Source organism: Pseudonaja textilis, chromosome Z, assembly GCF_049901715.1.
Source record: "Pseudonaja textilis isolate UNSWEBS1 chromosome Z, rPseTex1.2, whole genome shotgun sequence".
NCBI lineage: Eukaryota > Metazoa > Chordata > Lepidosauria > Squamata > Elapidae > Pseudonaja > Pseudonaja textilis.
In genome coordinates this window covers 75,831,285-75,856,101 of record NC_142008.1, presented here as the reverse complement: position 1 = coordinate 75,856,101, position 24,817 = coordinate 75,831,285, and the positions used below count along the sequence as shown (strand labels likewise).

The 24,817-nt window shown below is 36.3% G+C and overlaps 1 protein-coding gene across 1 annotated transcript in view; it reads right to left on the bottom strand.

Annotated features, from left to right (window-relative positions):
* Nucleotides 1–2,952: 2,952 nt before the first annotated feature.
* Nucleotides 2,953–24,817, bottom strand: part of RAMP3 (receptor activity modifying protein 3) — a 72,922-nt gene continuing 51,057 nt past the window's right edge. The window contains exon 4 of the mRNA XM_026702316.2: nt 2,953–5,605. Within this exon, the coding sequence (XP_026558101.1) occupies nt 5,350–5,605 (256 nt within the window). The 3' untranslated portion in view covers nt 2,953–5,349. The remainder of the gene's footprint in view (nt 5,606–24,817) is intronic.

Here is a 24,817-nt window from a genome sequence, read left to right as displayed (position 1 = left end):
AACTGTAGAAATGATTCCAGTTGGTATGCACCAACAGTCTTAATTATTTTTTAAAAAAATTCATAAGAAACTCCTGTATTGATAATCAGGATTAATATTGATTAGTTTGTAAAGTAATCTGTGACACCATTAGAATGTTTGAGAAAGCCAGTATTGTGCAAGTCATTTTAATATGGATTCTAGAAAACATGGTTTTCCAGACTATTTATTAAAAAAATTATATGAAACATTTATTTCCAAAGCAGTAATGCATAGTTATAGTTATTTTATACATTATTATATATTATTATTTTATATAAGTAATGCAGTCTTTGCAAAGCAGCTGTTTTATGAAATCATTATAGTGATTCCCACAGTAGTCATTACATGCATGTTTCAATGTACAGTATAACTCAGTGTGCCTTTGTCTTCAGAATGTATCTTCTTTGGGCATCTCAAAAACCTTTCATTTAAAATGTTGCTGCTATGTTGTATTCCTGAAAATTTCTTTTAGCTTTCCATCAAATCACCCAAAGCTCTTTTTTATTATGGAAAGCAACACTTCCAAACAGAACTAACCAATAGCATTGACAGAAGGGCTGCCTTCGGGAGGACAGGCTGCCTTTCGGGCCTGGCTCTCACCACACTTTCGCCTGCATGCTGCACTCTTGTTCTTTGGTTCTGGTCGAGGGACATGCCAGTTCCTGGCTCTGGCCTTCTCTGCCCCCCTCCCCCCCACATGCCAGGTCACCACTGTGAGAATGGTGACAGCCCCATGAGCTAGAAGATAAGGCTGATGGTGGGGAAGATCCACTCCAGGCTTGCTGCGCTAAGCCGAAGGACTGCTTCAGCAGGGGGCGAGAATTCAGATGGTGAGGCTCGGTCACCTTTAGGCCCAGGTTCAGTTTTCGCAGGGCCTTCCGGGTGCAAGGCCTGAAAGAAAATGCCTCCCATGAGGGCCAACCGCTTGTCCATCCACTGACCGGGCTGGACTGGAAGTGGCATGTGCCCTTGTCGTGGTCTGGATGCAGGACTTGAAGCAGTGGAGGTCTAGCAGGCAACAGACCAGAGGAGGGCCTGAAAAGTGGCTGAACCTCACCATGTCCACCCACCAAGAAGCCTGCAGCTGCCATCTCTTTGCTGGCATGAGAATCCTCCAGACACCAATATTTGCAGAGCTGCCACTCTTTGCTGGTGCGAGAAGCCTACAGTCATCAATCTTTGCCAGTGCGAGAAGCTTGAAGCTGCCACTCCCAGATCGGTTCTGGCCAGCAAAGAGATGGCTGCCACAGGCCCTTCATGCCAGCAAAAGTGGTGGCTGCAGGTTTCTCATGCTGAAAAAGACCAGCAGCTGCAGGCTTACATTGAAAGAGTGATGGCGGCTGCTGGCCAGTGACTCAGAGAGGGGTCATGTGCCCAGCTGTACCAACAAAGGCCAGAAGTAACCGCTCATTTCCTGTTGCAAAAACCTTTTTAATAACCCTGACTGTTGGGCAGCAAGACTCAGCAAGAGATGAGGTGTTGCAGAATCACCATTGCTGTTGCTGCCTCAAGGAAGGTCTACGGGTCCAGCCACCGCCACTTTGGCCCACCTGTGCCACCCATAACATCAAGTTGGTGACACCCACTCAGTCACATGACACCCCTCCAGCCACACCCAACTGATCTTTAGGATGAACCAGTTGTTAAATTAGTTGGATCCCACCACTGCATATAGGGAAACTTTGAAATGAGTACTATAAGGGTTGAGCAAAATGACAAAGAGAAACAAAATAAATTATGTGAAAAAAGATTGAGGGATACTTCTGAATTGTTTTTATATATAATTTGGGTATTGAGAGTTAACACACTCAAATCAAAAAGAGTTGTTAGATGTAATTTATTTAAGTTCTATAGAATTCAGTGAAGCTAGATTTTATTCTGGATGCATCTAAAAGAGTAAAAACAATTTCTTCATCATATATTGTTGTGACACAATTGGTTTCATAAGAATTGCATTGGGAGTAGATACATCTGCAAAGCTACAGATATAGTGTTATGTAGAGTTGAGGGCGGTGGTGCTATTCTACCGGTTCGGCCTGGTTCTGGTGCTGAAGATCAGCAGAGACCAAACCAGTTCTCTCTGAGGACTTGCTATTGGCCCACTTGCCCGCCCGGGCTCTCATACTGACCTTTATTCCCTGCTTTTGAAGTGCAGTTGCTTTGCACGGCACAAATTGCCGCGTCAACTGCTGAAGCTACGGGGAGTGCAAGATTGCAGATGAGTAGGAAAACCTTTGCACGTGCGCAAAATGTGTGTTTGGCACACACATGTACGCAAAGTGTGCGTGTGTGTGCAAAGAGTGCCCACCAAACCATGTCCACTGAACCGGTGGCACGTCCACTGAACCTACTTTACAACCCACCACTGGTTGAGGTTCTATATAAGATCTCTCAAGAATTTTAACTCTTAAAATATGCTGTCACAGATTAATCAGAAAAAGGCATTATCTATCACAGGGATTGAGTAATTCTTTCTGAAAGGATATACTGTATATGTCATATCACTTTATTTTATTACAGTAAATGCCAAATATTATAGGCTAGATTATCAAAAAGCCCATGTTGCTCGTTGAGTAAGACATGTGAACTTGGAGCTCTGCTTTATTCAGAGGAGCAAACAGAACTCTTGGATGATTATAACTCTTGGATGATCCAGTGGAACATATCTTAAACAGCTTGTTAACTCAAGAACAAAAATTATTTCCACAACTAGGTGGAAATATTTATTATGCGGCCTAAATCTTCATGTCCATTGAGGAAAGTAAGAATCATGAAACAAATGAAAATGTTTGTTGGGGAAGGAGGTTTTACTATCTTGTATCATAATTGTAATATAATTTTAATATTACTGAAAGCTGATTTAGCAGTCCAAACATCATCTTGTTGTTTTGTATGATTTGAACTAAGAAAGTAAGATTATATAATCATAAATAGCCTATTAACATTTATTATTTCATCGCTTATCTCACATAAGATGGATTTGTCCAAAACAAACTTATAAAGCTATGAAATTATATCAAAACTGCTTTCTTCATGTTTAATTCTGCATGGATTTAGAATGACTTGAAAACTTCAGAAGAAAGATAAAAAATGTAAATAAGCAGGGTTTCTTCCCTATGTAACTGATTGGATTTCCCAAATCTGAATGTTCACTTCTAAGAATCAGAAATAAGCATGGGAAGAGAAACTATAAAGCACTTAAACTTCCTATTTCCATCCTTACAATATTACCACTCAATGAGTAATTTTTTGCTAATTACAGAAGTTAGAGAACAAAACAATGCAACATAATTAAAAACATGATGCAATTTATACCTGCATTAAGAATTTAAAAACTCCACAGAAGCAGATCAAAAGCCAAGCTGATTTTGGTTCTGTCATAATAAGCAAATTTCTATGGGGTAGATATGGACTCCTACATTTATCTTCTGGCCAGATATATCATCTCTGAATGGCCATTGTTAGCCTTAGATTCATTGATCTATCATATACATTTTCAAAAACGTCATAGTCCTTGTCTGTTTCTTCCTTTAGTAACAGCTAAAATTTAAATGAAATTTTCATTTTAAGAAATATTAATTTTAACAATAAATTCAATTTGATTTTTTTAAATGTAAAGTTGCATTATAACAATACAATGTTTACAAGTATAAATTTGTTCAGATTTTCAACATTTTAACAAAATAATGCGATTTTAATAAGATATACATTATATATAATAGTATCACACCTGGTAAATTTATATCCTTTACATCCTGTTTTTATGCCATCCATAAAACCATAGTGTTTGATTCAACACTGTACTTATAAGTAATAAATTACAGTGTGGTTCTAGTTTCTTAGATCTTTTAGATAACATGAATAGTTTGATTAGGTTCCCTGCCTCAATTTCTTTTTTTTAATTCAAGAAGTTCCCTAATTGATAGAAAATTTCTGAAGGCATATTTTAAAAGCATATACAAACCCCATTGAAGATAGATTACACGGGAACACTTGGTGATCTCTATCTTATCTCATTTTTTAAATATAGCAGGTAATAGATGACCAAGATAAGAATCAGGTGGCATACTAATAACATCCAAAAGAGGTCCCCAAAATGGTAGATATGTTGATGAATATCAGATCATTGATAAACTGTCTAGTGTTATTTAATTATGCAGGTATAAAGACAAAATATTTCTAATTGAAGATGTTTGCACTATTATATAATATAATTTTGATGTTACAGAAGACTTCGGATTAGAAAATCTGAGGTTTTCTATAAGAATTTAAGTTGTTTATCTTGTGCATTTTACTGGAGGTATAGCTCCTGAAAACGTCTAAGATATTTGCTAAACTAATTTATTCTATATGTGGGTGGAAATTCTTCTATATCTGGGTGGAAATTCAAAACATCTAACATATAAATTATATTTCAATATGCAAAATCTGAAATGGGTTAGTATTAAAATGATTGCCATATTTTCTTCCTATGAAATCTGACCATTTAAAGCATATCAGAAATTTAAAAAGGCTATGGAAAAAGGAAGGAAAATTGTCTTAAAATTACCAGTTTAAAAACACAGAGACGAATGTAACAGTTCCTTTAACACTTGAATAGATTTCTGGTTGACCAATTTCCTCTCATTCTCTTTGCAGCTTTGCAAAAGAAAACTATATCCTTTCAAGAGACCAATCTGCAGATTTCCAGTCCAGGATGTGAACATTCAAGGACATGTTTCTTTACTAATTTGTAGAAGAGCCAGAATAATCGTGACAATTCTTTGATCATTCATTATTCACAGTGTTTCACTTTGCTGCACATGTATATGCATGCTATATATCTTTGGCAAGGACAGTCTATTTAAATCCCAAAGTTCACACTTAAATATTCTTAATTTTCACATTTAATTCCAAAACAACCCCTACCATAAATATGATTGTTCAGAATACATGTGCATACATTTCAAATCTACAGTTCACATATAGTATCATCTTTAAAAAAATTATTGAACAGCTGAGATTCATTCTTGAATTTAAAAGCCACAAACTTCCATTGTATATAGCAGATTCAGATATTGTTTTCAGTTTCTATTCATTACAGAGTTATGGTCATGAGCCACACTTTTGTTCAGAACAATGTCTATACTGCTGGAGAAGTAATGTTTATACTAGATATGTGTAGCTACAGAAGAATGTAGGTTCTGCTTGCCAAAATTGTCTTTATATGTATGTGTCTGTCTGTGTATACCTACACATACACACAAGTACATGTAGATATACAGTACAAATAATATTTCTATTCCATTCTCAATTAAAAAAAAGAAAAACATGGTGATGAATGCTGAGTTATACCAAAATATCACTTCTTTTGCTACACCATACCACTAAACCAACCATGGCAACTGTCAGAAGAATTGGAATGAAAATCAAAGGAACCAGAATTTTATCAGGAGGATCTTCCCAATGCACTTTATCTGAGGTACAGTTTGTAAAGAATTGTCTATGGATTCCAGTGATGAAACCTTCAGCCAGTGGGTTAGGCCAAAAGCACTTTGCTGTTGAAACTTTGTGTTCTGTACAGAGAATAAAGTTGTTGTAATACCTGAAAAGGAAATAATATGAAAATAAGAAATACATTCTCAAAACACTGCTGAAAACTATTTTTTTCTTTCCTTCTAATTTAATGTACACCTAAGTTCAACAAGTTTTAATATCAAAGATTCTGCTCCTAAAATATAAGTTGCAGTAGTTTTTTACAGGTGGTCCTCAATAAATGACCATAAAAAGATGCAGTAGCTTTTTATTAGTATCCTTGAGTAATGACCCTAATAGGAACTGCTAAGCAAAATAATCACTAAGTGGGAAGTCACACTGTAACTGTACTTTCTGTCTGGAAGGAGATAAGAGTCATCAATTATACACCTTTTCAGCATCCCTCAGTCACATGATCACCATCACAATCAATATGATGTAATTGGATTGGGAATTGCAAGGGTGTTATACAAACAGCTTATAGTACTCTCTTGGAATATCTTCCTCTCCAATCTCTTCTCGGGGGAGGAGAGGGGAGGAAAAATGGAAGCAATCTCTCCTGTGTCTTTCGCACTGCCAGTGCAATCACTGTGTAGAAAAGCAAACAGCTCGCTCTGTTGAAATCCCTCTGCAATTTCTCTACTCTGGGGGTGGAGGGAAGAGAAAAAAGCAATCTATTTCTCAAGGCAATTTTACTTTTTTTATCACCAACATATTGCAAATGGCCATTGTCCAAGCTAGGCACTAAATGAAAAATGCCTGTATTTTTTTTTTCAATAAAACTGAAACAGGAACTATACAACTCGGATTATGATGTGTGATTCATTATATATGAATCATATGCCTCAGACATCATGGCATACGTGTGATTATATATACATATGAATAATCAGTCTTATTTCACTGATGCAAAATATGGTTTTACCATATTTTTCTATGTGAGAAAAGTACATGGAGTGGAGGGTAGAAAGGAATTGAATATGGCTCCTTCATACACACCTGTCAAAGAGAGAGGGAGGGAGTAAGAGAGAGGGAGGGAGGGAGTAAGAGAGAAGGAAGGAGGGGCAGAGGGAGAGGAAGAGGCAGGAAGAGAGACCAATCTGGTTGCTTTTGATATGGAAAAAATAAACTAGAAAAGTTGTTTATATAGCTCCCATATCTAATCTAGATGGGCACAGTTTAGTCCTGGTGATTTTATTAGGATTTACATTCAAATTTCATTTATTGTGTTTATATACTCGTTGAAGCCAGTAGGACTTGCTGTACTGAAATTAGTTGAGTTGGCTGAGATTAAGGGACAAACCTATACGAGTATTCTAAAGTATGACATATAAAATTGCTCTTTAATCTCCACTAATTTCAACATGCATATGATTGCTTAAAATAATATTTTACTGTATATAGTAACTTAAACTTGTTTATATGCTTTTTGCATGGAAAACCAACAGAAATGCTCATAAAGAGTATAATAACATGAACAATTCACTAGATGCTTGGATTTGGCCTATGGCATGCATAATAATATAACTGTTCAAAAGGTTTAACTATAAATCATATATATGGATTTGTTTCTAAAATCTAAATAAAGCACTTTAGGAATTCACTTAGGAGGAGTTGCTAAAATCAACATTCTCAGAAAAATCCCTATTAGCTTTCTAATAATAGAATATTATTGTTACTGACTGTGATTATGCAACCATCTTTGCTCACCACATTACACTTACTGTAACTCTTTCAAGACCAAAGATACAAATACCAGTGCTAGTATGTACACCAGTGTCACACTTCCCAAGAACTTTTTGTCATGTATCTCGTTTCTTCCAATCTTTCCTCTCCACACCAATTTAATGACTTATTGCTTATAATAAAAAGGAGAAATACCTAAATATAGCACCAATCATGCTAAATATCTTCTAATTTAATTTTTGCCATTATAAAGCAATTTATTAAATATTATAGCAAATATAATAACTATGAATCTGAAATGTATAACAAAAAATATTCATTCTATTGCTGTAGGCACGCATCTTTGAATGAGAAAAGATCCTTTTTTTAATGTTATTGAAATCTGCATGATACACTTTACAGCATGTAATTTTAAATTATGAAAAGAGAAGATTTTACTTCTTATCTTAATATCATTTGAGCCATTCAAATTATGCTATGCTTCACTTTCAGGATTATCAGTAGAGAAAATTATATGCAACAACCTCATGTCCTAAGATTATAGATTTATTATTATTTGAATCTCTTAGATTGATTTTATTGTCTACTACTTCACTCCTGTTTAATCATCATTTCAGAAATATTTCTTACCTAAGCAGAGAAACAAATGGGCAAAAAAGCAATTGAAGCGGAAGCAACATCTGACTATTAGCCAGCTTCAGTATTGAATTTCCTTGTGGGAACTTGGCAGGGAACATCAGAAATATTCCTTCCTTTCATTAACAGAGGAATTGAACCAAGATCCCATGAAGTGTTAGTACCATTTTGTAAGACCACACTATTGCACTTAGTCTTGGTTGCTACAATGTAAAAACAATGTTGAAAAAGTGCAGAGAAGAACAACAAGTAGGGAGCTGAGAGCTAAAATGTATGAAGAATTGTTGCTGGAATTGGAATGACTAGTTTAATGAAAAGAAGCACTAGGGGTGACACAATAGTAGTGTTTCAATATCGAAAGGGATGCCACAAAGAAGAGGGGATTAATTTATTCTCCAAATCACCTGAAGTTAGGATAAGAAGTAATGGATGGAAACTAATCAAGGAGAGAACCAACCTAGAATTAAGGAGAAATTTCTTGACAACTAGAACAATTATTCTGTGGGACAACTTGACTTCGGAAATTGTGGGTGGTCCAGCAACGGAGGTTTTTAAAAAGAGATTGGACAATTATTTGTCTAAAATGTTATAGGATTTCCTGCTTGAGCAGGGGGATGAATTAGAAGATTTACAAGGTCCCTTCCAACTCGTTATTCAGTTTAACTGTTAAAAAGCCAAATAAATTTATGCTTATAATATTTACATTCTAAACTGAAATTAATATTTATAGTTTTTCTTTCAATTTTTTTATTTTCAATACTTCAAGCTGAGTAATAGAATGTTGATAATCTTTAATTATATATAGATCATATACATATCACTGTACTGAAATAAATAAATAAAGCTCATTCCTATTACAGTCTCTTTAAAGTTATTTCTCTGCTAATAGCAGCGTCTGTTTCCTTTTCTGTTCCCACTATTTGTGAACCCATAGACTTGACTTGAAAATCTTCCTCCTCCTCCTCCTCTACTTCTCTTTTACTTTTCTAGATATTTCACTTTTATTAAATTTGCTTTGCCTATCTATCCCTATCTACCTATCTAAAGATATCTAAAGATAGATATAGTGTATGAATATGTATAAAAAGTACCTTAAACTATCTACATAAACATATCTTTCTATTCCAATAGAAAGAATTTTTTTCCCTGTTTGTTAGCCTATTGGTTTGATTTGAAAATCCATCATTTTCTTAATTTATTTTGTGAGATTAAGCATATATATATATACATTCTTGAAAAAAGTCTTATATTTTTTCAGCTGGAAGAAAATCAGCTCCTTCATAAAATATGAAGGAGGAAGATAAGAAGAGAAAGTTTTGGTTGACCAGGTCAAACAGCAAAAACAACGAATATGGAATTTAAACTTAACAACATTGTTCCCAAAGAAGATTTTGAAGCTGCGAAGGAGAAAGAGAAGGGAAAGGATTAGTGTTTTTTTTCTTCCCTTCCTTATACTGACAGCTAAGAGACTTAAGCAAGAAACTGAAAAAAAACCCCACTTTGACATTAATAGGCATCTAAGCTGAAAATAAAAGTCAAAGGGATAAATAAAGATTTCTGGACATTTAAACGTTTTTTAAAAGCTGGAAAGGAGAAAAAAAAAGAATAGAAGGACAGGATCTGGAAAAATGGAGGAGACTGCCTGGAATTAAGGAATGGAACTGTAATTAAAAGGAACTTACAGTGAAATTTTAACAAGATTCCTCAAAGATACATTTTAATGGAAACTTGGTAACAAAATAATAGAACCCCAGGAAGAAAAAGTGGAAAAAAGAAGCAAGCAGAAACAGCCTTTATTTGGATTATTGGATTATTTGGATTACTTGGTGATTTTGGGTTTTTGCATCTAGATGACTAAAATTAACTGGGTGGTTGTTTAAAAGTTTTTAAAATGGTATCACTCTTAGAAGAACTGAAAACGGAACTTAAAAAATGGAAAAAAGATGCACAAGAAGGGAGAAGTTATTTTGGCTTCGTGTTTCAATTCTTAGAAATGGAGATCTGGAACTATGAGAAGCAACAAGAAACGCTTGCAGAACAAGAAGATTGGGACAAAGAAGAAGCCATCTTTAATGATCAAATAATTTTAAGTGGGCGGGGGGAGAAAAGGGGAGAACGAAAGTGAAAGGTTTAAGATTAGAAAAAACCAACCAAAAAGAAGAAGAACAATTTGAAAGATAAGCATAATATTAGAAAGCAACAGAAGAGGGGATTACAGATGAGAGAGTTAGAAGTAGAGAGACGAGGGGGTAAAAAGGGGAGGGAGAAGAAGAGGAGGAAGAAGGCAAGGAAAAGAAGTTGTAAAAGACAGAAACAAGAAATGGAGAAACAGGGAAAAGATATAAGGATTGTAACCATAAGTTTGTTTAGAGATAATGGGTGAAAATTTAATTGTAGAAGGGATTCTGCAAAGGTACATAAGATAGCTTTGTTATATTACAAATAGAAATAACTTTAGAAAATATGATGATGGATAAAATATTTATTGTAATGCAGTGGAATGTTTGTTAATAAATAAATGAATTAAAATGATTGAGAGAATTAAAAAGGAACATTTTTAATTATTAGTAATGATTTATAAAAATATAAGTGAGAAATATGGGGGGGAAAAGAATTAACTATGGAAAGTTTATAAGTGTTCCCAAGGAAGTATGTTATTCAACTGAAAAGAAATGTTAAGATTTTAATGCATATTAATGATAGAATTGAATTGGAATGGAATGTGTTTTATTTACATATATATATATATATTTCTTTTTAAGAATATAGTGTCTATTTTAAGAATTCAGTTGGAAGTTATGTATTATATTGAATGTTATAATCTTAAAGCTATACATTGAAGCTTAAATAAAAGCTTGAATGGATAAAATTAAAGGATATAAAGGTATCATACTCTAATTGGTAACTACAGGGAAAAAATTGCTTAATAAGAAAAGATAATGTGAAATTGTAACAGGACAGACAAAAGTATAAATGTAATTATTTGAATTGAGATAATTAAAACAAAGTTGAGAAAATTAGAAGAGGGGAAAAACTACGTAGAAAATATAAAATGGTAATAAGATAAGGAATAGAATATAAAAATGAGCATGAAATTGAGTTTTGTGTCTGTATGAAGAAGTGATAACCTGGGACCATGCTATTTTCAAAAAACATGTTTTATTTGTATTTTGTTTTTGTGAAAACCCAAATAAAATTTTCAAAAAAATAAAATAAAAAAAAATTGATAGATTTGTCCCAAAGTTGGTAGATCAGTAGTTGTTTATTCCCTTATTCCCTCCTTATTTAGAGTAGTTTACAAACTTGCCCTTGGGCTTCCATGTTTTTGCTATCTAATTAATTTTATATTATTCCCCTGTACTGCTTGTGGCTTAATTAAGCCCACTGGTATATTAGAACAGGACACTGTTGTAGTTATTAGTTGATGGATAAAACAGTGTGGTCATTGTAAAAATAGTTTTGCAATGTTGTCACAGATGTGCCTTTAATCTCTACCTATTTGCCAGAAGCTTGATATAAAACTCAACAGAAGATGTACTTAATACTTTATTTTTCTTTTTGACAAAATGTTTACACTCCTAGTATCCTTGCAGGTGTAAGTCAGGAAGGATATACTGAGACAATAAAAATGTTAACATTGGATTGTTCAAAAATCTTAAAACCTTACTTATTGTAATTTTGTTGACAGAATTATCATCAGCAGATTGTCAAATACATTTCTTTTGTTATAAATATCTGCAGTTAACATCTGTTTTTGTAAAAAATAGTGAACAAAGCAGATGTATTTATAAAAATGGTCTAATAAAAATTGTTTTGCAAATCAGTTTTTCAAAAACAGATTTTCAGTGATACTGCTCTACATTATTTGGGATGATCTATATTTATATTTCCAACTTTAAATCAAGAATGAAAATGTATGATTTTCCCCTCCTTCCTGCAAAAATTATTTTATCCTTGTGGGCAAAACAAGCAACATGAAATCTATTTCCTAACCAGTCTCAATGTATACTTAATGGGAAGTTTGGCATGAGAATAATCAAGTCATGGTGTAGTGATTAAGGCATCAGGCTAGAAACTGGGACAGTGGGAATTCTAATCCTGCCTTGAGCATAAAACCAGCTGGGTGACTTTGGACTAGTCTCTTTCTCTCAGCCTTAGAAAGGAGAAATGTAAACCACTTCGGGGAGAGAAAAACTTTTTTGCAAGAACTTGCTAAGAAAACAATTTGTCCAGGAAGTCTCTGATAATAAAACACAACTGAAAAGAACAATAACAAAAACAAAAAAGCTAACAAATCATTTTTGCTGAGATTCAAATATAGCAACTGCTACAAAGTAGTACCTAGAGCAAAGCAACCAAATGGTGAGAAGGGCCAGAAAAAATTATTTTGCCAGCCACATGTAGCCACAACTTATTTCTTTACATTTTCCTTATCCTTATTCTACTCATATCAGAATTTACTTATGATAATATATTAATATTTTTTGCACTATATATTAGTAAAATGAAATACAAGATATAAAGTTTATATTCAATAATAAATAAATACTCACTAGAATGAAAAGGCCTTTGAGAAATAGCCTTATACAATTTTATACAATCATTTGTTTAGACCAGGGGTCTAAAACCTTAAATGCTCAACGAGCCATTTGGACCCACTTCCCACAGAAAACACCGGGAACCCAAAAAACTGGGTGGGTATGGCCAACTCAACATCCCTCACTCCCACCCAGTCACATGATACCCCCCCAGCTAGCCTATCCAGGTTTTGTGGTTCCCGGTATTTTCTTTTCTCTGGGAAACAGATATCTCTGTACGTGTGTGTCTCTCTCTTTCTCTCATCTCTCTCCTCTCTTTCTCTTTCTCATCTCTCTCTCTCCCTCTCAACTCTCTCCCTCTCATCTCTCCCCCTTCCTCTTTCTCTCTCTCTTCATCATCTTTCTCCCTTTCTATCTCTTTCTCCCTATCACCTCTCTCACTTTCTTTCTTCCTCTCTCTCTCTCATCTCTTTCTGTTTCTCTTTTTCTCTTTCTCCCTTTCTCTCTCTCTCTCTCTCATCTCCTTCTCTCTTATCTTTTTCTCTCTCATCTCTCTCTCTCTAATCTTTATATTTCTCTCTCTTATTTCTCTCATTTTTTCTCTCTCTCTTGTCTGTGTGTGTGTGTGTGTGTGTGTGCCCACGTGAACAATTTCCAAAAACAGGCGAGGGTTGGGTTCTTTCTTTTTTTGCTGATGTTGTTCTTTCTTCTTTTTTGGGTGCTTTTTACCATATGATTTAAATCAAGAGTCATTTCAGGTTCCCAGAAAAATGAAGTTCTTTCATCCCCCTGTTGTGGCTTCCTGTCAGCTGAACCCACTACTGGCTGGCCCCACTCCTCGCCCTCCCTTCCAATTACTCCTCGCCTGAGAAGGTAAGGGCGACGGTGGCAGATGGAAACTCACTCCATATTCCAGAGTGGGAACCAAGCGCCCCTGTACTTGCCTCTTCTTCTAGCCCTTGTTGCTGCTGCATGCACCTCGTTCACTCGGGGAGACATGCCCAAGACACTGGTCTGACCCAGCTGCAGCTGATGCACTGCATCGTAATGGGCTCCAGGAGGAGGAGGGGATGCCGTCTCCCCCATTGGGAAGTGTGCTAAATTTAAGTGTGCTGCCCAAGGCACTGCAAGAGCAGCGAGCAGGCAATGGAGGCAGCAGCATCAGCTGCAGCCGGGACAGGCCAGTGTCTTGGGGCTGACAGCAAGTTGCACATCTCCCCAACTGACCAAGGTTCATGCAATACCAATAAGGGCTGGAAGAAGAGGCAAGTACAGGGGCACTTGGCTCTAGAATATAGAGTAAGTATCCATCCGCCACCTTCGCCCTTACCTTCTCAGGCCAGGTGAGGAGTGACTGAAAGGGGAGAGTGAAGGATGGGGCCAGCCAGTGGTGGATCATCCAACAAGGAGCTGCAGCAGAGGGCCCAAAGAACCGCATGCAGCTCCAGAGGCACGGGTTACCAACATCCGGTTTAGTCTTAGTTCAACATTACAGTGACACTGAAAAAAGTGACTTAAAACTGGTCCTCATACTTACAACTGTCACAACTTTCCAATGATTACATTCATGCACTTGATAACCATCATGTATTTACAATTATCCCAGGTCACATAATTGCCATTTGCAATCTTCCCAGTTATCTTCCAGCAAACAAAGGCAATGGAAGAAACCAGATTTACTTGTTTGATTCACTTAGGAACTGCTTATTGATTAACAACCATGGCAAAAGTCAAAAAAATTGGCACAACTCACTTAACAACCATCTTGCTTCACAACAAAAATTCTGGTCCCAATTGTGCTTGTAAACCAAGGACTACCTGTAGATTAGTTAAGAATACTGGTAGGGTGCTCAGCTGTGACCTTGTTAGTTTTTACTAGTATCTCTGCCACAGGAAAACAAATGGAAGAAATCAGTTATTGTCTCTTCTAGTTTTTTGGGGACAGGTTAAATACTTAACCTTAAATTATTAAATACTGTAAAAAATTTCAAACTTTAAAAAAATGTGAAAAATTAGTTTGCCACATTACCTGGGGTACAAAATATATTCCTTTGCTACACACTAGTGGTCAGTCAGGTTTTCTGCTCAGGTGTGGCTGGCTATGGAGATATTTATTTTCCTATCTGATTTTAATATCAAGGCAAAAGTCTTAAAAGCAGTAGTGGTTACTTTAAGCATCGCATTAACATATTAGTATTTGACAAAAAGCAGCTGAATTTTTCTTCAGGCACAGAAATCTGAAAATATATCTGTTTTAGAAAAGGGCTGCACTTTTGGAAATTGTTGGAGCATTCCTTCCAAGTAAATTTCGAAACATGCATAGCAAGATCATTGTATTTGCTTTTGGAGAGAGCTAGATTGCCAATGGATTTCATAAAGAAGAGAGAGAGAAAACCTTACTGTACTGAAATTAGCACTAGCTCTCTCTTTTTTTAGGTGTTAGCACGTTCCTGAGTCACAAACTTCTCTTTTACAGAATACCTTGTCCTCCCATTTTTGCAAAAATTACTCTGTTGTTTAATCTTAATGAGTAAACACTTTAGAAACCAATTTAAAAGGATTCACTTCCATGACATTAGCTGTTGCAGCAGAATTAAATTGTTCTGTATAAAAAAGCAATTTAAAATCTGGACATTCTTAGAAGCAGAAGTGATTTAACTGTACTTGAAAACAACATGTTTTCAGAAGGATTTTATTTTTCCTCTGGGATTTCCTCTTAAAAATGCAGCCAACATTGTTTATCATTGAGATTACTTCTGGCTGAAGAATTAGTTTTATGTGGGAGTTAGGGTTTTAAAAAATTATAAGCTAAAACATTTGTCTGTATTAATAACTGCATGGTGTTTTTACTGTGTTGTCTTCATGCCAAAGTCTTGTTAAGTGCTATGAAATAAGGAAAAATGAGATAACTAAATCCTCCTTAGGAAACAATACTGTTAATTGCAACTTGAAAATGTGTTTGGTTAGCTGTCATCTCTCAGATTTTATACAGATTAAGTGCTTTAAATTAAGTGCTTTAAATTTCCTTAGTTCCTAGGCACACATGATGTACATGGCTAGTTGCATGGAAGCCAATTCATTACTTTTAGCTCTGCCCACACAGTCCTAATCACTTCTGTGCTCTTTATTAGTTTTGTTCCCAAATCATATGTGAACTACTATAATTTATCACCAGAATATAGTAATTTATGATGCAGTCCTAGTTTTAGGATTTCACTTAGGCACAGGGTATCTTTGAGGTAATCATTACCATTACAATATGTATGTGCACGCATGCAGCAATACATGTGTGTGCACGTGCATTCATGTGCACATAAGAGTCAATGTTGACTCTTAGCAACTGTCTGCCCTGCAATTTTTTTTAACAAGGTTCCATTACGCCATTGCCTGCTTCCGGGACTAACAGAGAATGACTGCTCAGAGTTATTCAGTGAGCTTCGTATCTAAGGGGGAGACAATAAGTCTGTCTCCTGACCTCTAGTCTGGTGCCTTAACTAGTATACCAAACTAGCTCTGAGGATAAGAAAAAAAGAATGGGAAGTACCAAAAATATTCCCAGAAAGGCTGTGGTTCAGTGATAATTGCGTTGTAATGGTAGAGAAAGAAAAGAGAATGAAAGAAAGGCACAAGTCATTCCCCCTTTTGCTTCTTTTTCCGAGATATTTCAATTCATTTCAGCATGACATCTTATTCTGTCCTCTTGAGCTGATCCCATAGAGACAGCCATTATGTCTCTCTAATGTTGTCACCTGCACAGCTTTAGTTTAATTTGAAAGTGCATAGGAGACAAACAGCACTCCTCTACTGAGTGTCTCTTTTTTACCATGTTGTCTCTTTAAAAATAAGTTGTTTCGTGTTTTCTGTAATAAAGATATGAAAAGAAATATAATAGAGCAGTGATCCCCAAACTTTGCAGCTAGACAGCCAAGCTGGGTGGGAACTGGCCTGCATAAGTAGCAGGCTGATGCACATGCACATGCACACACACATCCCTTACACGAGTGGTGGGTCACCACACATGTGTGCAGCTTGACTGACGATACGCCGACGTGCTCACGTGAGTGCCCTCCAGCCCCCACTCACGCAAGTTGTGCTGTGCGCATGCATAGGCACACTCCAACCAGTCACTCAGTTCGATTCAATTCCGAATAGGCCACAGCCTGGTAGGGGGCTGTGGCCTGGGGTTGGGGGCCCCTGCAATAGAGGAATGTTTAATCTTAACATTAAGTTAAACTGAATAATGTATGGTAGCAATTGAGTATCTTTGGAGAAAAGAGAGTTGAAGCTATTTTCCATATCATTGTTTCCAGTTTTTGGTTCACTGTAGCAATCTGACGAGATGTATGAAGCATAAACCACCAAAATCCCAAGGTGTCAACAGCCATTTGTTTGATGTATGAGAAACTTTCATTTATATATTTTCTTAAATTTGGCCATTTAAATTTCCCCTTCTGACAATAAGGGTAAAAGCATTATTTTTTTTAAAAAAAAGTATGCAATATTTTAAAAGCCTAATTTTTAAAAATAGGAAAGATAAGTTTCCCATCCCTGGCTCACAGTACTCTTACTGCAGTTGCTTTTATGCAGGGAAGAAGAACCCTTTACATCATGGTGCTTTTTAAATCTTTTCCCTTTTCTCTATTTTTTGTGGGAAGTAGCATTAAATAGAAGGCATGGGCAGTTTTTGCAGTGCCACATGATTGCCTGGCCCGATGTTTTAATAATCCATGCTAACAATTGAAGAAGAAGAAGGAACCTCTACTGCCACAACTGAAATAGAAAGTAAGAAAATGCAATTCAGAATTTCCTCAGAGTTTACTGATATTTTGTAATGTCTCTACTCAAATTTTCATACAATTTAAAGAAAAAAGTAATCAAAAAGACAAAAAAGACCAATAGTAAATAATCAAGAGATTTATTAAATAATTGTCATTAAAGGAATAGCAACTATGGTTAAAGGTCCATTCTCAGATATTAGAAATCCTACACAGACTTCTCTAGGTTTTGGCCAACCAACATGCTACTCACCTGCAATTTCTTTCAACCACAATGAGGAATCAACATTTGCATTTAAATGATAAATCTAGAATTGTAAGAATTTATGTTTATTACACTTACCCAAATGCATGTTCCAGAAATCTTTGCAATAATTCCTAAAATGCTTTTTAAAATTTATATTAACTACTCAGAAGTATCATAAAGAAATTTAATGATGAGTTGTGTCAATACACTAGTGATACATTTATTTTATTACCTCCTTAGGAAATAGCATGATATCTATTGTAAGAATGAGCTGAATCTAAACAAAATAATAATACTTTGCTGTGAAGTATTACAATTTTGGGGATGTGAAAATCTTCCACATCTGGATATAAAGTAGTTACTTTTATCCAAAGATATAGTTTGGAAATCGTTGTTAATTCATATCTGGCTTTTGCATTTCATTTTGAGATAAATGTCAAGAGTATTGACTAATATATTTAATTTGTATCTGTTCTTAGAAGAAAGCCTAAATATGACCAGTTCAAACTGTAAAAATTTGTAGGCTTCATTTCATTACTATAACGGTCCTGCAGGGTTTGTTTGGACTCAGACTGGGTGACGCCAGCAGCATTCTGTTTGCTGTTGGCTGGCTGGTTTGCTTCTGGGATTGGGACATGGCAGCAATCAACTCAGCTTGTTTAATTTGTCTCATTGGGCTGAATTGCAAGCTCCAAGTTGATTGGCTCCCAATGCTGCCTTCATATCCCAATCCCTGAAGCTGTTCATTCAAATCAGACAACCAGCAGCAAGCAGGAGACTACTGGCACCACCCAGTCTGGGCCAAATGAAACATGCAGTCTTTTATTCAGATGCTAGCAAAACTGTTTTCCTTATATCTTCAGCTTATATTGTTTAAATAAGTATTGACATGAAGAATTACTGTAAAGCATTTGTTTTTATAATCATTACAAATATGCAGAATCTTAATTAACTCAAAGAACAGCCATCAATGTGTCACAGCTGCCAAAAAAGCTAACACAGTCCTAAGCTGTATTTATCAGAAGGATAGAATCAAGATTAAGTGAAATGTTAATATCACTTTATAATGCCTTGATAAGACCACACTTGGAATATTGCATCCAATTTTAGTCGCCACAGTTATAAAAAAGATGTTGAGACTCTAGAAAGAATTCAGAAAAGAGCAGCAAAGATGATTAAGAGACTGGAAGCTAAAACATATGAAAAACAGTTGCAGGAATTAGGTATATGTCTAGTTTAATGAAAAAAAAAGGAATAGAGATGGCATCATAGCAATCTTCCAATATCAAGGAGTTATGACAAAGAAGAAATGGTCAACCTTTTTTTCAAAGCACCTGAAAGTAAGACAGAAACAATGGATGGAAACTAATCAAGGAGAGAAGAACCTAGAAATAAGGAGCAATTTCTTGATAGAACAATGAATCAGTGGAACAACTTGCCTCCAAAAATTGTGGTAGTCTTATCACTGGAGGTTTTTAAGAAGGCATTTGTCTAAAATAATATAGACAGCACCTTTTGGGTGCCAGGGACTTGTTCTGTGAAGAGTGTTTTTTATCAAGGACTGGGGATGGTGTGGTTTCAGATACTGCCTGGATCCTGCACTTGCATGGATTGGGCTTTGCTCACTTGGGCCACAGAACAGTGCCAGTCTATGGACAGAGTAAAAGGGACTCCTGGCAGAGAGTCTTGCTTGACTAGAAGACCTTCCAGGCCTGTTATTCTGTTAATTATATAAATATTTTTAAAGGTACATTTTATTATATGAATATGACAGTAGCTAAACTTTGTTTAAAAAAAGGAAGAGTACTCCTACACCAACAATACTTTCATTTAAATGTTTAGATTTTGATTCATGCAGTCATTTAATTTTTTTCACTTAATTAATTGTATGTTTTGCAAACCATTTTTATTATCAATATCATATTAAGTTGAGGGTACAGAAACAAAAACACTAGGCTATGTGTCAAAACTTATGTGGTTTTCAAGCACAATATATAATCCTTATATAAAATATTTTAGCACAATTTGTTTTTCTTCAGTTAATAGTATCAGAAAAGTATTAGATTCCAACTAGAAGAAAAGAACAAGGTTTTTTTTAAAACCAACAAGAATTTTTTGTGTTTTGAACATTCACAGAAATGTTAAGTCTGAAATAAAGCATATTATTCAATCCCCAATGTATAAGATAACTCTCAGATTCACTATAATATTCTCTATAATAATTATTTAAGACTATGTACCTGCATCTCCATATACTGTATTTACTTTCATTATATGTAAAGAATTTACATATCAGATCAAGTCATGATACTTATTTGTAATACAAAAAAATCATTTGAAAAATATGTATATTTATTAAGTTTATTTAAAATCCCCCAGAAGATGATAATTAAAGCAGGAGTAGTAGTCTGCTTTTGATCAACAGGAACCATGCAGTGAAGTGAAGGTGATATGAGCCTCTAAAGGTGTTTCTCACATCTGATCCATTTGTCATCCAACGTTCTTTAACCATCAAATTACTTTCTCCATCTATTGACATTTTTTACTCCACTATCTTTAGCTATAGCAGCCTTGCTATAGCAGCCTTGTTTTATTCCCTTACAACCTTTCCTCTAATGAGCTCTCTTATTTAGAGATTCAGTGAATTTTGAGGGTTGGTGAAACTTCAGTTTCATATCTTATTGCCTAGCCTAATACAATGGTATTCATACAGTATATGCATATACAAACAAGATATGAAAAAGATATTAAAGATGAAAGGATTAATAAAGAGCTGACAGAATTGAACAAAATATTAACAGGAACAGATGATAAATTGATTAAAAGATTATACTGTTATTTATTAGGTGTCAAGTTGGAGGAAGAACAAGTTAAAGAAATGATGATAGCATGGGCAAATTTTTTTGGATACAGATAGAGTGAAAAATAATTGAAAAAATATTTGGATATGCAAAAATGAATAGACTGACACCAGAAATTAAAGAAAAAGAATAATCTGAATGTTATATAGTATGGGATTTGTTTTATCAATGGATATAAAATAGAACAAATTAAAAGGGACTGGATGTACTTATAGAGTAATAAGAGAAATTAAAATAATAGATATATTGAATTGCATTTATATTATTTACATAAGAATGTGATTATTGTTGTATTGTTAAGTTTGATAAGAAGAACATTATTAATGGTTAAATAACTGAAATATGCACCTAATCATGCACGATTGAAATGGAATGGATTTGTTGTATATTAAATTTTAAATATATATATATAAAAAAAAGAATAAAAAGTTTTCTATCCTAATGTATCCCAGATGATATAAAAGGGCAGTAGGAATGAAAAGTTAGTATAGAAATTCTATTTTTTAAATCCTTTACATTCCTGCTTTTATATCACCTAACATCCCTTTAATTGGTGAGAGTTTTAGCTGTCATCATTTACAATCGTGTTTTTTTCTACATAATTTTCTTCTCTCTCCTCTAGTAAGAAATGCTATATCAAGGTTACAAAGTCTAGAAGATTATATAGTTTTTTATCTTTTTACTATGAGTACACCTGAATTGTATATTTTGGTTCTTCTAATAATTTCATAATATTTTTTTAAAGAAACAGCAGTTTTCAGAAAACAATAATTAATTGCTCTATTGTTTTTATTTTGCTCTGCGTAGATTGATTTATGGGCCCAACTAGTAGGAAGATTTTTTTAAAAAATCAAGGGAGATTTTGGTTATGGGGACTATTAGATCTGCAAGGCATATTATTTAAGCCAGTCTTAAGTAACATGCCTTTCAGATCTAATATACATTTGGCTATGAACTAGGCACGGGTGTGATTGTGTTAAACTGATGATACAAACATAGAAAATATCCCTTTTAAATGAAAATTGCTGTGGTTGACCTAAGGATCAAAACAAGTAATTTCTGAAAGAAACACACAAAATGAAATGCTGCATATAAGAAAACCACAAAGGAATAGGACATGACAGGATAGGGATCTGGATAAGCCTCTACTGAAGGAGGAAAGAGAAGAGAGTGACTAAAGCAAGATAAATGGATTCAGTTACAATAGCAATGGGTATATTGTAGGAAGACCTGAAGGGCCAGTTTAGGGACAGATAAGATGGTATGTAAATTTTAAAACTTATCATTTTTATCATTATAATTCTTATCATTAAAAAAATCTATCTGGTTGATCTGACAGTAATTTGATGTCATATTACCAATCATAAAAGATATAATCTCTGTAAGTGACAGCATATTTATGCATATGAAGAGTAACAGAAATTATAGAAAATATGGAAAAGGTTGAGAGATATACAATTCTACAGTAAAAGACTTAAAGATGTACATGATTTATTAGCATGCACAAGCTTCTTCACAGACTCTATAAGAGATCTGGACAAAATGTAAAAGTACCTATGACACTTATCTTAATGTTCTGCTCCATAGTCAGCCGGAGAAATATGTAGAATTATTTTTTTCCAGTTAAAAATCTGAGCACATATGGAAGTTTAATTTCAGAAACCAAATTGAGAAAAAGAATGAATTTTCAAGTCAAGGCTATAGGCTCACAAATAGAAAAAAACAATCATACTCTTCTGGGAGCGGAAAGGGAAACAGAGAAGTTGCCATTGGTAGATAAATAATTTTTAAGATCAGCTGCCATACACTGAGGGTTTAGAGATTACCTGGAAGATATGCTTCTTGATCAAATTGTAGGAGGGGTTAGAGACCTAAAGCTCCAGAGGCAATTGCTAGCAAAAAAGGACTTAACTGTAGCCTTAGCCATAGAAGAAGCTCAGGCTGCTGAACTGTCTGAGCTGTCAGCAGCCGAGATTCAAGGGAACCCCATGAGACAAGGGAGCTCTACCATTCATTTCGATGAGGTTTCCCTAGATGAGGAACCGCTTGATGTAAACCGTCTCAGACAACCAAGATCCCCTCCCGAGATGCCAAGGAAAAACACCAACCCAGCAGCCAGACAGCAACCCAATTGTCTGAGCGGTGGGGGGGCACAGGTCAGCATGCAGATTCAGAAATGCCATCTGCCTGAACTGCCAGAAAAAGGCCACCTAGCTAAGGTATGCCAAGCTGAAAAAACCTTCCCACAAAGACCTCAAGCCACTTCCTCCTTCCAAAGGCAAGTTGAAGATTGCTACACCTGTTACTACGCAGACAATACCACCCCGGGGTCTAACAAAGTAAGTATTTTTGTCTTTTTAGAAGGTAAGCCCTGCCAGATGGAGGTGGATACCGGGTCTGCCCTTTCTATCATCTCATGGGCCACCCTAAAGAAGCTGCTCCCTACCCTGTCCAAGAAGAAGCTGCTCAACTGCCACCTGACTCTTCGAGACTATCACTAATTCAATTCCAGAACTTTAGAGGCCACTTGCCTCTGGTGGTGGTAGATGGTGCCCTTCCTAGCTTGCTTGGGTTAGATTGGTTCCCTGATCTTGACCTTAGTATAACTGGGATTCACTCTGCTGTGACTACTGAAGTAGATACCCTATTTAGGGACTACGCTGATGTTTTTAGTGATGAGCTAGGGTGTTACTCCGGTACCCCTATCTCATTTGATGTGGGCCCGCAAAGTCCCTTTTGCCATTCACCCTAAATTGGATTTGGAACTAGACAAGCTAATTAAGCAAGGGGTACTAGAGCAAGTAGATTTTGCAAAATGGGAGACACCCATAGTCACCCCTCTTAAAAAAGACGGCAGCGTGCGAATCTGTGCAGACTATAAAATGTCCCTCAATCGTTTCCTCCAAATGAGTGCATACCCAGTCCCCGTAATCCAACACCTGTTGCACTCCTTTAAGCCAGGTACAATTTTCGCAAAGCTAGATATGTCACAAGCATATCAGCAGTTTCCTGTAGACAAACATACTGCTGATTTGCAGACAATAGTTACCCACAGGGGCGCTTTTAGGTGTAAGCGTTTACAATTTGGAGTTAGTGTGGTCCCTGCGATCTTTCAGTCTCTTATGGAGAGGATTCTCCAAGGACTACCAGGCGTAGTCCCATATTTTGATTACATTTTGGTCTCTGCCACCAACAAAACACAATTATTGCTTAGGGTCAGGTCAGTTCTTGACCGCTTCAGGCAGCATGAGTTAAAACTCAAGAAAGACAAGTGCACCATTGCCACTAAGCAAGTGGACTTCCTAGGGTATTGAATTGACACCTGTGGAATACATCCTATAGAATCAAAAGTCAGGGCCATCCATGAGGCACCCACACCCTCCAACAAGACAGAACTACAAGCTTTCTTAGGGCTTCTGAATTTCTACGCAGCTTTCCTCCCTCACAAGGCTTCCATAGCTGAACCTTTACATAGACTCTTAGATAAGCAAGCTCCCTGGCACTGAGGACAAAGAGAAGCTAATGCCTTCCAGGCAGTCAAATCCCTGCTAACTTCAAATGCAGTGCTAATTCAATTTAACCAACAGCTTCCCCTGGTTTTGGCTGCAGACGCTTCCCCCTTTGGCGTGGGGGCAGTACTCAGCCATAGGCTGCCAAATGGCTCTGAGGCTCCAATTGCCTTCTTCTCAAGAACCTTCTCTACAGCAGAAAGAAACTATAGTCAAATTGATAAGGAAGCCTTGGCTGCAGTTGCTGCTATCAAAAAATTTCACGAATTCCTTTATGGTCATTACTTTGAGCTTATAACAGATCACAAGCCACTTTTAGGCCTTTTAGCAGGAGACAAGCAAACCCCACAGGTACTATCCTGCGGATGACCAGATGGACCCTGTTCCTAGCCACCTACTCATATAAGCTGGTACCTTGCCCGGGAAAGAACCTGTGCCATGCAGATGCCCTCAGCAGATGCCCTCTACCGGTACCAGTAGAAGACCCCGCGCCCATCCACGCCATTCTTGATTGCAACGAACTCAACCTGTCCATCTCAGCCGAGGATATTGTTGCCCACTCCAGAAGGGACAAGGTAATCTCCCAAGTCCTGGACTGGGTGGGGAGGGGGTGGCCTGCAATTCAGTGCATCCCTGAATTGATACCATTCAAGATCCGCAGGCAAGAGTTATCTTCACTACAGGGTTGCTTACTATGGGGAACAAGAGTGGTCATCCCCACTACACTACAGGAGCCAATTTTAAAAGCCCTGCACGAAGGCCACCCAGGCATCGTAAGAATGAAGGCTCTGGCCCACAGCTACGTGTGGTGGCCAGGCATGGATGCCCGAATCTCCAACTGGGTAAGCACGTGCCAGCCATGCCAGGCGACTAGATCAGCACCACCAGCAGCTGCCCCTACCCAGTGGGAAGATGCTGGGGCCCCTTGGTCCCAACTGCATATTGACCTGGCTGGCCCAGTGCACGGGCGGACTTTTTTAGTCATAGTAGACTCGTTCTCTAAATGGATTGACATAGCCTTGCTTCCCTC